Source organism: Triticum aestivum, chromosome 2D (genome assembly GCF_018294505.1).
Source record: "Triticum aestivum cultivar Chinese Spring chromosome 2D, IWGSC CS RefSeq v2.1, whole genome shotgun sequence".
NCBI lineage: Eukaryota > Viridiplantae > Streptophyta > Magnoliopsida > Poales > Poaceae > Triticum > Triticum aestivum.
In genome coordinates, this window is record NC_057799.1 from 153,314,286 (window position 1) to 153,329,523 (window position 15,238).

A 15,238-nucleotide genomic window follows, 5' to 3' on the forward strand; every position below is an offset into this window, starting at 1 on the left:
TAAGTCATGTATGTCAAATTAACCTCTGTGCACTTGTTCTCAAATTAACCTCCGCGTCTGTTTGCCGCATATCACACACATCTTGTTAAGTTGAACCGTTTCTGTTCTCTTTCCTAATCGAAAATAGTTCATTCGAGTGAACCATATGCCGTATATCACACACACCTTGATCTGGCTGACCGTTTATGTTACTTTCCCTAATAGCAAACAGTTTATCGGAGCGAACTGTATGTCGTATATCGCACACACATTGATATGGCTGCCCGTTTCTATTGTTCTGTCTAATCAACGGTTCATCTGGATCAACCATATGCCCAGCATCGCACACGCAAGTAAAATCTGAACCGTGTTTGATGTACCCGCCATCGCAAACGTTTTGCATCTTTTTTGACGTTTTTTACATCACTGTTTGCGATTAATGCATCGCACACAGTTTCGTCGAAGGGTCTCTGATCGTAGTGTCGCGTTAGGAGAGTCCTGTAGTAGTGATTTGCTGGCAGCGGTGACACCTGCGGGTGTCGTACCCTTCTTGGAGGCGCTGTCACGGCCATTATCTGTGCCCTTCCTCGAGCATCAGGGGAAACCCTAGGTCCGGTTATCCAGATCGGACGGCAACGGCGTCTCGGCGTCGTTCTCCTTCATGAAGGCACTGTCTTGGTTGCTCGTGGCGTCCTCGATTCTGGATCTGGAGATGTTGGTCGTCATGTCATTTGGTGTGGATGCTTTCCACGATGGCGAGTTTAGCCGTGTTTTCCTCTGTTTGGGCCGAGCATCCCATATCCCTCTGCTCCGGGCACCATGTTCACGCCCTTGCGTCTGTGCCATGTGTTGTACCACATCTTGTACTCGTTCTAACTCCTTCTATCAATGGAATGATACGCAAGCTTTGTGTATTCGTGATTTTTTTTAATAACGATACGATTGCATGTAACATTTCACATCAAATTGTGTGAAAAAACTACCGCCTGCCCAATAGATAAAGTAAACATATCTTTCTATTTTTAGAATAAAATAAATAAAACAAACATATCAGAGGACAACAAACATTCATTTTGCATGTAACAATTCACACCAATTTGTCTGAAAAATACCCTTAATATTTCATTTGATTTCATCATACAATGGTACAACCATTGCAAAATGAAATTTCATATAAGTTCCAAGTCGCTAAAAAGGAACTAAATTCGTGCTAAAAAGAGGATCTAAATTCAAGCATGGTACAACTATGTCGAAAGGGGAAAGTAGAATCATGAAGCAGCTCTATTGTCAAAATTGAGAATACTTGGAATTTTGAAGAAATAAAAGTGTATAAAAAGCATATACTATAGAAGAAAATAAATAGATATTTCAAAAAATCAATTAATGGAATTTATGGCGGCACATATTTACAAAAATATTGAATATTTGGATAAACAACAAGCATGCCTTACACTTTATTGAAACTATGCATTCATAACTAAACTAACATGTCATAAGTTCTCTATTCAGGTGGTGGAAAGATGTCACATACAACACATTTTTGTCGAGATATTCCCATTGGATCATCAAAGACATATAAGAGGAATTAAATTTAGTCCTAGTATAAATATTTCAAAAGAAGAGAAGATTGGTTGAACTATGGAGGGGCTCCTTGTTGAAACTCGAAACACTTAGACATTTTGTGTGTGGAAAAAGTAGCCTACTATATATACAATAAAGCAAACATATCTTTCTATAAAAACATACAATAGGACATCAAAACATTCATTTTGCATTTAACAATTCACATTAAATTGCTTGAAAAATAATTCCCTTAATATTTCATCTGATTTCATCCTACAATGTTAGAACCATTCCAAAATGAAATTTCATAGAAGATTCCAAGCCGCTCCATTTGCATACACATTTTTGCGAGGAATTTATATATGCATTTTTAAATACTAACTATTTTTCTTGGAGATTTTGGCAATCCATTGACATCATTATGTGCAATTTACTTGGAGATTTAGGAAAATGATTGACGTTATTATGTGCAAATGAAGAGATAACAAACAAGGGAAAATAAGGGAAAAACATGCACTGGTATGGTGTATCACATTCTACAAAATTCTTAATGTTTAACTGTTACCACCATTGCCCCTCAGTGCAATTGTTTTCCTCTTGGCTTCTATACATAAAAGAAGGTCATGCAACGCATGGGGGGCATCTACATCCTTTGCTCGGCCATTAGCACCAATATGTTTTATGTCTCTCCTCATCTGACATGGACAAGTTGGGAGGGGTCCCTTTGTTTCACCTATAACGGTTTTTATTCTTACCCCTTTTCTTACAGTCAAAAGGTGTTGGATTGATATGGATTGTCATTCTAGAACACGTCCATTGTTCCCTTTTTATCCAAGTAGACCTTGTGTTTATGTCACAAAATTAGGGTAACATAGTTTTAAACTTTTCATGTTTAAGATAAGAAGCGACACAAAAACTATTCTGATTAATATCAACAAATGACATTTTAGGCGAAACATATTTTGGTTATTTTGTGCCATTTCAAGAAACTTCGCATGACAGACGTATGAAGCAAGCATACATAATGAAACCAACATGCAAAATTAGATATCCAGATGACAAAAGGATCAAATATACATCACATGTTTGTGGAGTTTATTTCTTTGTATCACCCAACGACATATACGAGGAATTGAATTCGTCCAAAAAAGGAATTAAATTTGTGCTAAAAAGAGGAACTAAATTTAAGCATGGTACAAGTATGTCAAAAGGAGAAAGTAGAACAATGACGCAGCTCTATTGTCAAGATTGAGAATACTTAGAATTTTGAAGAAAGAAAAGTGTATAAAAAAGCTTATCCTATAGAAGAAAATGAATAGATATTTCAAGAATAATCAATTAATGACATTTATGGCTGCGCCTATTTACAAAAATATTGAATATTTGGATAAATAACAAGTATGCATTACACTTTTATTGAAATTATGCATTCATAACTAAATCAACATGTCATAAGTTTGTATTCACGTGGTGGAAAGATCTCACATACAACACATTTTTGTCGGGATATTCTTGTTGGATCACCATAGACATATAAGAGGAGTTATATTTAGTCCTAGTATAACTATGTCAAAAGAAAAGAATATCGGTTGAACTATGGAGGGGCTCCTGTGTTGAAACTGAGAACACTTAGACATTTTTTTGGAAAAAAGTAGCCTATTATATATAATAAAGTAAACATATATTTCTATTTGTAGAACAAAAATAAAACAAACATACCATAGGACATCAAACCATTCATTTTGCATGTAACAATTCACACCAAATTGCTTGAAAAAATAACCCCCTTAATATTTAATCTGATTTCATCCTACAATGGTATAACCATTCCAAAATGAAATCTCATATAAGATTCCAAGTTGCTCCATTTGCATACACTTTTTTTGTGACGAATTTCATTATGCATTAGTAAATACTTTTTTCTTAGATATTATGGCAATCCATTGGCATCATCATGTGCAATTTACTTGGAGATTTAGGCAAATAATTGGCGTTATTATGTGCAAATCAAGAGATGACAAACAACGCAAACTGAGGAAGAATAAAATTAAGATGCCCTGGTACGGTGTATCACATTCTACAAAATGCTCAACATTTCATTGTTACCACCATTGTCGCCCGGTGCAAAAGGTTGCCCTCTTGGCTTCAATTGATAAAAGGAGGTCGTGCAACGCATGGGGGGGGGGGGGATCTCCATCCTCCGCCCGATCATTAGCACCAATATGTTTTCTGTCCCCCCCCCTCATCTGACATGGACAAGCTGGGAGGTGTCCCCTTGTTTCGCCTTTATGGTTTTTATTCTTACGCTTTTTCTTACAATCCAAAAGTCTTGGATTCATATGGATTATCATTCTAGAACACGTCCATTGTTCCCCTTTTATCCAAGTTGACCTTGTGTTTATGTCACAAAATTAGGGTTACATAGTTTTAAACATTTTCATGTTTGAGATAAGAAGCAACACAAAAACTATTCCAATTAATAATACCAAATGGAATTTTTGGTGAAACATATTTTGGTCATTTTGTGCTATTTTAGGAAACTTTGCATGACAGACGCGTATGAAGCAAGTTTTCATAATGAAACCAACGATACACAAAATAGATATCCAGATGACAAAAAGATATAATATAAGTCACATGTTTGTGGAGTTTATTTCTTTGGATCACCAAAGGCATATACGAGGAATTGAATTCTTCCTAAAAAGGAATTAAATTCATGCTAAAAAGAGGAACTAAATTCAAGCATGGTACAACTATGTCAAAAGGGGAAAGTAGAACCATGAAGCTCTATTGTCAAAATTGAAAATACTTAGACTTTTGAAGAAAGAAAAGTGTATAAAAAGCATATTCATAGAATAAAATAAATAGATATTTCAAAAAAATATCAATTAATGGCATTTACGGCAACACCTATTTACAAAAATATTGAGTATTTGGATAAATAACAAGTATGCATTAGACTTTTGTTAAAATTATGCATTCATAACTGAATTAAAATGTCATGAGTTTGCTATTTAGATAGTGTAAAGATCCCACATACAACACATTTTTGTCGGGATACTTTCGTTGGATCACCAAAGACATATAAGAGGAATTAAATTTAGTCCTAGTATAACTATGTCAAAAGAATAGAAAATCGATTGAACTATGCAGTGGCTCCCTTGTTGAAACTGAGAACACTTGGACTTTAAAAAAAATAGCCTATCATATATAATAAACTAAACATATCTTTCTATTAGAACAAAAATACAATAAACATATCATAGGACATCTAACCATTCATTTTGCATGTACTCCCTCCAATCCATATTAGTTACCGCTCAAACGGATGTATCTAGCACAAAAAGACATCTAGATATATCCATTTGAGTGACAGGTAATATGGATCGGAGGGAGTAACAATTCACACCAAATTGCTTGGAAAAAAATTCCCTTAATATTTCATCTGATTCCATACTACAATGGTACAACCATTCCAAAATCAAATTTCATATAATATTCCAAGTCGCTCCATTTTCATACACATTTTTTCCGAGGAATTTCTATATGCATTAGTAAATACTAACTAGTATTTTTCTTGGAGATTTTGGCAATCCGTTGACATCATTATGTGCAATTTACTTGGAGATTTAGGCAAATGATTGACGTTATTATGTGCAAATTAAGAGATGACAAATAAGGAAAATTGAGGAAGAAAAAAAAAGCCCCGGTACGGTTTATCACATCCTACAAAAAGCTTTTTCACTGTTATCATCATTGTCGTCTGGTGCAAAAAGTTCTCCCTCTTGGCTTCTATAGATAAAAGAAGGTCGTGCAACGCATTGGCGGGGGGGGGGGGGGGGGCATCTCCATCCTTCGCCCGATCATTAACACCAATATGCTTTCTGTCTCCCCTCACCCGGCATGGACAAGCTGGGAGAGGTCCCTTTGTTTCGCCTTTAACGGTTTTTATTCTTACCCCTTTTTCTTACAATACAAAAGCCTTGGATTCATATGGATTGTCGTTCTAGAACACGTCCATTGTTCCCCTTTTATCCAAGTTGACATTGTGTTTGTTTTCCATAATTAGGGTTACATAGCTTTAAAATATTTTCATGTTTGAGATAAGAAGCAACACAAAAACTATTCTAATTAATGTTACCAAATGGCATTTTTGGTGAAACATATTTGGGAAAACATATTTGTTCTATTTCAAGAAACTTCGCATGATAGACACGTATGAAGCAAGTATTCATAATTAAACCAACATGCCACAAAATAGGTATCCAGATTGCAAAAGATCTGATATATGTCACGTTTTTGTAGAGTTTATTTCTTTGGATTACCAAAGGCATATTGAGGAACTGTATTCTCCTAAAAAGAAATTAAATTCATGCTAAAAAGAGAAATTAAATTCAAAAGGGAAAAGTAGAGCCATGAAGCAGCTCCATTGTCGAAATCGAGGATACTTGGATTTCAAAAGAAAGAAAAGTGTATCGAAAAAAAGCATACCCTATAGAAATCAATGAATAAATATTTCTCTATAATAACAACAAACAGTCCGTTTCCCATAATATTTTGTTTGATCTCATCCTTACATACAGCCATTCCAAAATTAAATTTCATACAAGATTCCAAATCGCTCCATCTGCATGCGCCTTTTCTTTCAGATAAATTTTATGCATCGGCAATTGATTAGTACGTTGCTTGGAGATTTAGACAAATGCTTGACCTTATCACTAGCAAATCGAGAGGAGACGAACAAGAAATAAAATGGCAAGAAAAGAAACCATGCTCTGGCACGGTCGCATCACGTTTTCTTTTCTTCTTATAAAAGCGTTCCACGCTTCGCCGTTACCACCATTGCCCTTTGCCCGCCCGGTGCCGAAGTTTCCCCTCTTTGCTTCTACAGATAAGAGAAGGCCTCGCAGCCCACGGGCGGTCATCTCCATCCTCTCCGCCCACTCCACCCCGCACTAAAAAACCCCGAGAGCCATGGCAGCGTTCCACCCCCTGGTCGCCTCGCGCGTCCGCCTCACCACCCCGCTCCTCCCCGCCGCCGCTCCCGCCGCCGCCGCAGCCGGGGTCTCCTTCCACCGGCGCCGCTTCTCCGCCATCGTCGCCGCGGCGACCGCCCACGCGAAAACCGAGTTTGACTTCAACTCCTACATGGGGGAGCGGGCGGTGGCCGTGAACAGCGCCCTGGACGCGGCCGTCCCGGCCGGCGAGCCCCCCGCGGCGCTCCACGACGCGATGCGGTACGCGCTGCTGGCCGGGGGCAAGCGCGTGCGCCCGGCCCTCTGCCTGGCCGCCTGCGTCGTGTCCGGCGGCCGCGAGGCCTGGGCGATGGCCCCCGCCGCCGCGGTCGAGATGGTGCACACCATGTCGCTCGTGCACGACGACCTCCCCTGCATGGACGACGACGACCTCCGCCGCGGCAAGGCCACCTGCCACGTCGTGTACGGCGAGCCCATCGCCGTGCTCGCCGGCGACGCCCTGCTCGCGCTCGCCTTCGAGCACATGGCCAGCGTCGACTCCTACCCTCCGGACGTTGACCCCGCCAAGCACGCCGCCCGCGTCGTCCGCTCCATTGGTGAGCTCGCGCGCTGTATCGGGTCAGAGGGCCTCGTCGCCGGCCAGGTCAGCAGATTCTATGCGATTTCGTCACTGAAAAAAGTACAGTTTGGGAATCTGCTAATTCTGTGAATCGAATGCCTTTCTAAGAATTATGATTTGCATAGGTATCTCCGTACCGTTGGATTAGAAATTGAAACTATCCTCAACATAGATCGTGCCACATAACTTGTCACATTTCTGAAAAATGGGCGTCAACTTTTTTGTCAGGTTGTTGATCTGGAGATGACTGGCTCAACTGAGACTGTTCCACTTGACCGCCTTGAGTACATCCATCTGCACAAGACTGCTGCATTGCTTGAGGCCTCAGTGGTTATTGGAGCAATCATCGGGGGTGGCTCGGAAGAGCAGATTGAGCGGTTGCGCAAGTACGCGAGATCAATTGGGCTGCTGTTCCAGGTGGTTGATGACATTCTTGATGTGACCAAGTCATCAGAGGAGCTAGGGAAGACAGCTGGGAAGGACTTGGCGAGTGACAAGACGACATACCCGAAGTTACTAGGGTTGGAGAAGTCACAGGAATTTGCGGAGAAGTTGCTTTCTGATGCAAAGGAGCAACTTGCTGATTTTGATAAAGAGAAGGCAGCACCGCTATTGTACTTGGCCAATTATATTGCCTATCGGCAGAACTAAGGTGATGGTTATTCTGTTGTTTGTTGTTTATCTGTAACTTTGTAAGAACATCAAGTCTGGGATTTGAGGAATATCTGAATTCTTCCCCTCATATATACTAGTTTAGTTTTCTACCGTTGTGTCATGAGAATATTTAGGTGACAAAAGCCACATGAGTTAGGTGGCAAATACCAATGTCCCATTGAGATAGCCAAGACATTATAATGGGAATCAGCCTTTATGTCTTATACTGTCTGGATGATAATAAATCAATTGATTTCGAAAGAAGAACATTTTATTTCTCTATTTCTTTCTTTCCATGACAATTGCATGCATCACATTATTGCTATGCTCCTTGCTAGCTAGAATGTTCAACGATAAAGAGCATGTCAAAGTCATGGTTTTCTATCTGAGGTACTTCCTCTGTTCCAAATTATGGTGCATACAGCTTTTTTTTCGAAAGTCAAGCATTCTAAAGTTTGACCAGGTTTCTTGAGAAAAATATTTACATCTACAACACCAAATAAATACAGTATCATTATATTTCTTTTAATTGTATTTGTTTGGTATTATTGATGTTGATATTTTCCTCTATACACTTGGTCAAACTTTACGAAATTTTAACTTTGAAATGGCTAATTGCAGTTAGGTTTTATTAGTTCAGTAGAAGAATCTAGACAAAGGGAAGTATATGTCAGCATGTTGTGCTCTCTGTTCACAGAAAAATCATGGATAACATCAGATGTATGCAGGTAGCCTGTCACTTTAATGATGGAATTTAAATTTAGAGTTTGATGTATCTGTTCATGACATTTGGAGCTTTCTTGAGGGTGAAACTTCACTGAAAGTTCAGTTTTTGATACAAGTATTCAGATTTGACTCCATGATAGTGGTGGAAAACTGGAACATGAGGTTCCTGCAGTTGCCATTCAGTTTGGCATATTTTCACACTCCCAACACTGTACTGTGCAAGAGTTATGTCATGTAATCATGTGCCATCCCTAGCAATCCATCACTTTGAATATATGAGTTTTTTTTTCGGCACTCTATATTTGCCAACTAGGAGTATAACACATGCAGTGCTACAACAATTATAAGCAACTTTTAGGCTAATAGTGGCATGCAGTAGCAAGCGTTCAACCTGCACACAGTATGAATGATCATATCTTGAATGTGAATATGTCAAAAATCAAGAGCATATTTGTTGTCCCACATGTCCTAGTCAACTACTATCGTGGATGGATGCTTGCTGCAGTGTTTTGATTCAGCACCACAGTTTCTGGTCATGTCTATTTCACTAGGGTAGTGCACAATTGATTTGTTTTGTGCCTTATATCAGGTTGCTTTTACCTTGCCTGCCACTGTAAAGCTTTCTTCACTGGAAGAGTTACCCTGCGTTTCTGTGGCAAAACATGTCATTGTCTATCATTTCCTTTAAAATGATCAATGTTTCCACTTGCGTAAGATTTGCCATACAGAGGACATTGGTATCTAACCATCACAAAAATCCCTAATTGCAGTTGGGTTTTCTTAGCTCAATAGAAGAATCTAAACAAAGGGTTAGTTTTTGTAAGTCACTTCATTCTTTATCTGATAAATCTTAGGCTGCCTAGTATTTCTGCTAAACCACTGTACTGATGGAAGTTCAGTATAGACTGATGTATCTGTTAATGATATCCTCATTCTGCTGTACATTGCTGGATTGAATAAGCATGTTATCTGGCTTCCTGATTGTAACCCATGACCACTAATGTTAATGCATAAGACTTCCCCTGTGTCCATTTCTGTGAATGCACACTCGGTTGTTTTCTGCTCATGTCTATTTCAGCACTAATCAGATCGATTTTACTTTGCATGTTATTATAAGGTTTCTTGACTGAAGAACTTCCACCGAAAGTTCAGTTCTTGAAATAAGCATGCAGATTTGACTCGGTGATAGTGGTGGAACAGTTTAACATGAGGATCCCGCGGGCTGCCGTTGTCATTTTCAATTTGGCATGTTTTCACACTCTCCGCCATCTTGATCCTGCGGTTGTACTTACTTTGAATTATGTGATATTCCTGGCTTCACAATCTGAACTGCACATGGGTGAATATCGCGTGGTTGGGATTTTCTTGTTTAGAATCTTGTTTGCTGTTGACTTCGAGGCTGTGGAGCATGTGGCATCTCCAATCCTCACATCAAGACCAGGATCGGATCATCACCGTATCTTTTCTTCAGAAATACTATACTGCATGCCAGGTTGGGGTCAGGTCCATAGACCAAGTAGTATCAAGTTAACTTGCTGTTTAGTTGGCTAACCCCAAGGGAGCAGCCACAAGTTCCTATCTTAATTGAGGTCAGTAACCAAGCTATCTCTAGCATTTCAGTTCTATTTCTTCAGCGAGTTATCCGAGCAATCATAGTGCATTTTGAATTAAATCTGTTTCCCAAGCTGTTTTCCTGATATTTTTCAGATTCCTTCTTCATCTCTTGCAGCGTCAGGAGCCGGCGTGGCGATCGACATGGCGTCAAATGCACAGTTTATGGCTGTGATGCTGCTACATCTGTGCACCACGTCCTCCTCCCTATACCTCGGTCCACCACGCCAGGCGCACAACTACCTCCGTTTTGCCGACGTCAATCGCCATTGCCAGTCCATGCTCTCGTCGGCCACCGAGCTGGCCTACGAAGCCAACCGTCCCTACCAAGTGAGGCACCAGCTATCCTTCGAGAAGGGCGACTGGCGCCAGGACGCCGACCATGCGCCTCTCCTGCCGTTCGTCGCCGGTGACGCGCCAAAGAAGGGCGCTCGCCGGTTGCCTGAACCCCTGTCCCTTGCAACATTCGTTGTCACGCATGTTGACGACGACGAGGAGCACCGTGCAAGGCCAGCCGTCAACATCAGCGGCGTCCTCGTCCTTGCCCGGAAGAGTGCCGCGCCGGAGTTCGCGCCAGGTATGTCGGCCGTGTCGCCGGAGTTCAACCTTTCGGCGGGCAGCACCAGGCTCAAGATTATATTTGTAGGCGTGTACACGGAGAGTGCAGATAGCAATGGGGATGGCGACGGCGAGCGAGTACTGTGCAAGGTCGGGAGCGCTGTCCTGCCGAAGCGCAGCACCGGCGGCGTTGACCCGTGGGACTGGGCCAAGAACTCCGACCGGAGCAGCTTCCGGTCGCCTGTAACGGCCGACAACAACATACTGCTCGTGCTACGGTACCCGAAGAAGCTGACACTGACAACCCGTGCGGTGGCCGGCACGATGCGGAGCACGAGCGGCGCGTCGGATGCGTCCTACTTTGACACCGTGCAGCTCGTGTCAGGGCTCATCTCCTACAGCATGTACCATTACCAGCCCCAAGAGCTCGCCGCTGGCGCAGGCCACGCGCTCCCTTCGAGCGGCGCCGATGATGGCGTGTCCAGCCGTGCAAGGGATGTGTACAACGGAAGCTATCCATGCCTAGTCCTTAACCGAAATGCTTATGGACAAGTCAGCACCGTGCTCCCCGGATGGCAGTGCAACTCCACGGCAGCGACGGGCGGGTCGTGCCACGGCATCGGGCCGTTCGAAATGGACAAAGCAGCAGACGCGGACGCGTTCGCTGGGGTTGGCATCATAATGCAGGACTTCCAGTGCCTGGAGCAATACGACATGGCCGGCCCGACCGGCACCGCGATGGTGTCGGTCGTGTTCCGCGCCCTGTCCCCATGGGAGGACTGGAGCACGGCGAGGTCGCGCTCCGGGCTTAGCGGGAAGACACTGTCGGCCGAGGGAGTCTGGAAAACATCGACAGGGCAGGCCTGCATGGTGGCATGCCGTGGCATCGCGGGCAAGAAGGCGTGCAACTTCCGGGTGTGCCTCTTCTTCCCGACGACGATGTCCATTACCGGCCTCGACACCATGCTGCGAGAGATAACCGGCGTGGACGCAGCAGCCGGCGGAGTGGCATACCCGCCCCTCCTGTCGTTCCGGCAGCACATGAGCCCGCCACGCCTATGGGGCTACTATCCCGACGATGGCATACCGCTGGTGTCATACAAATACAACTACGCGAAGGTCAATCAGGCCGGCGAGCTGCGCCGGAGGAGCCAATTGCCGTCGCACTTCCGCAAGATCGTTGCGAAGTCTCTGTCCATGAGAGATGGCGCTGGCAATGACAGGAGGAGCCTGTCCAGCCTCGCCGACAGGCTCACTCTCTGGTTCATGGCCATGCCAGACCTGTTCCGGCAGGAATGGATTGAGCGTCCGATCCTTCACTTGGAGGTCTTCTCCCTCGAGCAGGTCATCGACCGCTATTCACCCCCGCAACACGGGGATGGCAGACCAACAAAAGAGCCTGGAACGGAGGGGCGCATACTACTCAATGTGTCGGCCGAGCTCACCATTTTTAAGGATCGTTGGCCCCAAAAATCAGTGATGTCGCTTGAAGGCGTGTACAATCCAGACGACGGTCGGATGCACCTGATCGGCTGCCAAGATGTCCGGCTCCCGTGGCAAAACTCATCGACAAGCAGAGATCTGGGACTCGAACAAGGGATGGACTGCTCCATCGAGGTGAAAGTCGAGTACCCGCCGACCACGATGCACTTGTTTGTCATGTCGACGGCGAAGGTGCAGATAGCGAGCACGAGGACGGCCGTCGACGCGCTGCATTTCAAGGCGGTGAAGCTCAGGGCTATGCCCTCGTACCCGCAGCAGCGGCCCAGCGGGTTCTACCGAGGCGTCGTCAATGGCGTGCTCTGCATTGTACTGCTATCAGCCACGATCGCGGCCGTGCTCAGCCAGCTGCGCTACATCAAGACGCACACCGACGTGGCGCCGTACATCTCCCTGGTCATGCTCAGCGTCCAGGCTCTCGGCTACGGCATCCCGCTGGTCACGGGCGTCGAGGCGATCCTAGCGAGGGTGACCTTGCGCTCGTCCGGCGATGTCGCCAAGGCGACGTCTTCTGGACGAACTCCCTACTACATGTTTGACACGTGGCGGCTGTGCGAGACCATCGACCAGGCGGTGAAGGTCCTCACGGTCTGCGCCTTCATCCTCACGGTGCGCCTCGGCCAGAAGGTGCGGCGCTCGAGGGCGCGCATGGTGGAGCGGTCGCCGCTGGACCCGGCGTGCGTGCCGAGCGACGGCAGGGTGTTCGTCTACTACTGCGGCGTGCACCTGGTGCTCTTCGTGCTCATCCTCGCGCTCAACAGGGAGGCCATGGCCGTCGAGCAGCAGGTGGCGCTGATGCAGGACCTGTTCCTGCTCCCGCAGGCGATTGGCAACGCCGTGTGGCGGATAAACTGCAGGCCGCTCAAGGGGAGCTTCTACGTCGGCGTCACCTTCCTGCGCCTGCTGCCGCACGCGTATGAATACGGAGGGCCGCCGGCTGATTTCCGTTCGCGCTCGGTCGACGTCAATGCCGGCAGTCAAGGGCGCTTCTTCGCCAAGGCAGGCGACATGGTGATACCGCTTGCCGCGGTCGCGCTCGCGCTCGTAGTGCACGCACAGCAGCGATGCAACTACGCGATTGTTAGTAGGATGGGCAAGCCGGAGCAGAAGAAGCTGCATCACATCTTCTAACTGATTTCTGTATTTGCAACAACGCATATCTTACCAAGCCAATAGGTGTTTCAGAACCCTTGATCATGGCAACTGAAAAAGTAAATTTACAGAAACCGGGATGTACCGGTGGGGAATCCACTATCCATTGGTTTCATCAAGATCCATGCAGTCTGACCCGGTATAACACAATAATTCATTCCAGCAACTATACTTCGTAATACGGCCTGAGACAAAACTGGCAGCTTTTTGCAGTAGAGAGAGAGAGAGTTAGAATTGAGAGACGGACGCTGCATGCATTCTCTCTCCATACAAATGACATGTATTTAATTTCATCTTTAAATTTGAAATGATTGATATCTGTTAAATGAAATGTCCATTTTTGAAACTTTTTATACATTTGCAATCGTCGTGACAAGATCTTTAGAACAAGATCAATCTTGGATATATTTGAAATACTTTTTATTTTATATATTTCGGTTATCTTTGAAATGACTTTCACAAAACATAAAATCGTTTCACTTTGAAAAGATATTTCATATATTTGAAATAATTAATTTCACACACGCAACAATCTATTTCACATAGCCGAAATAACTAGTTTCACATATTTAAAAAATGGACCTAAATTGTTGCATAAACTCACTTCACTCATTTTAGAATATACTTTCACTCATTTCAAAAAACTTATTTCAATCCTGAAGAGACCGATTTCAGAGGTTTTGCCACAAAAAAACTTGATTTCGGTCATTTTGATTTACTGATTTCAATTATTTCAAAAAACATATTTAAATTATTTCCAAAAACAATTTCACTCGCTTCATAAAACATATTTCAATTATCATTGAAATAACAATTTGTAACTCGCTCCAAAAACAATTTGTAACTTGTTATTTTGGTGAGATATGTATTGAAATATATGAAATTACTTCCCTGAAATATATTTCAATGTGGAGTTGCAAGATGTGAAACTAATTTCTGCGAAAATATATGAAATTACTTCTCTGAAATATATGAATGCTATTTGTCATATATGTAACTTGTTATTTCAGTGAGATATGTATTGAAATGTATGAAATTACTTCCCTGAAAAATATGTAATTACTTCCCCGAAATATATTTCAATGTGGTGTTGCAAGTTGTTACACTAATTTAATTGTAATGGTGTGTGCAAGATATGTGAAATTTATATTTCAATGTGGTAAACAACCAACTTTGACTCTTTTGAGCATGTAATATGCAAACTTGACAAAACACAATGAAATATGTTTCATATACTTAAAAAAATACTAATTCATATAAAACTAATTTCATTCATTTCAAAAGAACTGACTTCACTCATTTCATTAACTTATTTCATTCATTACCAAAATGTTTTGAAATAATCAGTTTGACATGTTTGAACGAACTAGTTTCAGAAAACTGATTTCACTTATTTCAAAAAATATTTTCACTAGTTTCATAATCGATTCCAATTATTTCGAATAAGTAAGTTTGAAATAAGTGAACTTTAAATTTTGGTATGATTGAAATAAAAAACTTAAACTAGTTTAAATATATTCGAAATTGGTCTTGTTCTACAGATCACATGTTCAGGAATTTGAATATTATAAAAGAATTCAATAATAGAAAATTAGTGTTAGAGATATTGTCCATCTAAAATTTAAAACAAAGATAAAACGGATGGATTTGTGTGAGAGAGAGAGGAGAGATTCTGCATGCATGCATGCGTACCGTTCCTGTTAAAAGGTACTTACTCCGTTCCTAAATATAAGTCTTTGGAGAGATTTCAAATGGAATATCACATACGGATGTATATAGACATATTTTAGAGTGTAGATTCGCTCATTTTGCTCCATATGTAGTCACTTGTTCGAATCTCTAAAAAGACCTATATTTAGGAACGGAGAGAGTACTACTCATTCTGATATTGATTAGACTA

The 15,238-nt window shown here is 42.7% G+C and overlaps 2 protein-coding genes across 2 annotated transcripts; both read left to right on the forward strand.

Annotated features, from left to right (window-relative positions):
* Window positions 1–6,375: 6,375 nt before the first annotated feature.
* LOC123052295 (geranylgeranyl pyrophosphate synthase, chloroplastic) lies at window positions 6,376–8,055 on the forward strand. The gene is made up of 2 exons (XM_044475429.1): window positions 6,376–7,161; window positions 7,366–8,055. The coding sequence occupies exons 1-2, from the start codon at window positions 6,517–6,519 to the stop codon at window positions 7,786–7,788; spliced, it is 1,068 nt and encodes a 355-aa protein (XP_044331364.1). The 5' UTR covers window positions 6,376–6,516; the 3' UTR covers window positions 7,789–8,055.
* Window positions 8,056–8,198: 143 nt separating this feature from the next.
* LOC123052294 (uncharacterized) lies at window positions 8,199–13,461 on the forward strand. Its single transcript, XM_044475427.1, has 2 exons — window positions 8,199–10,106; window positions 10,247–13,461. The coding sequence occupies exon 2, from the start codon at window positions 10,273–10,275 to the stop codon at window positions 13,315–13,317; it is 3,045 nt and encodes a 1,014-aa protein (XP_044331362.1). The 5' UTR covers window positions 8,199–10,106; window positions 10,247–10,272; the 3' UTR covers window positions 13,318–13,461.
* Window positions 13,462–15,238: the final 1,777 nt, after the last annotated feature.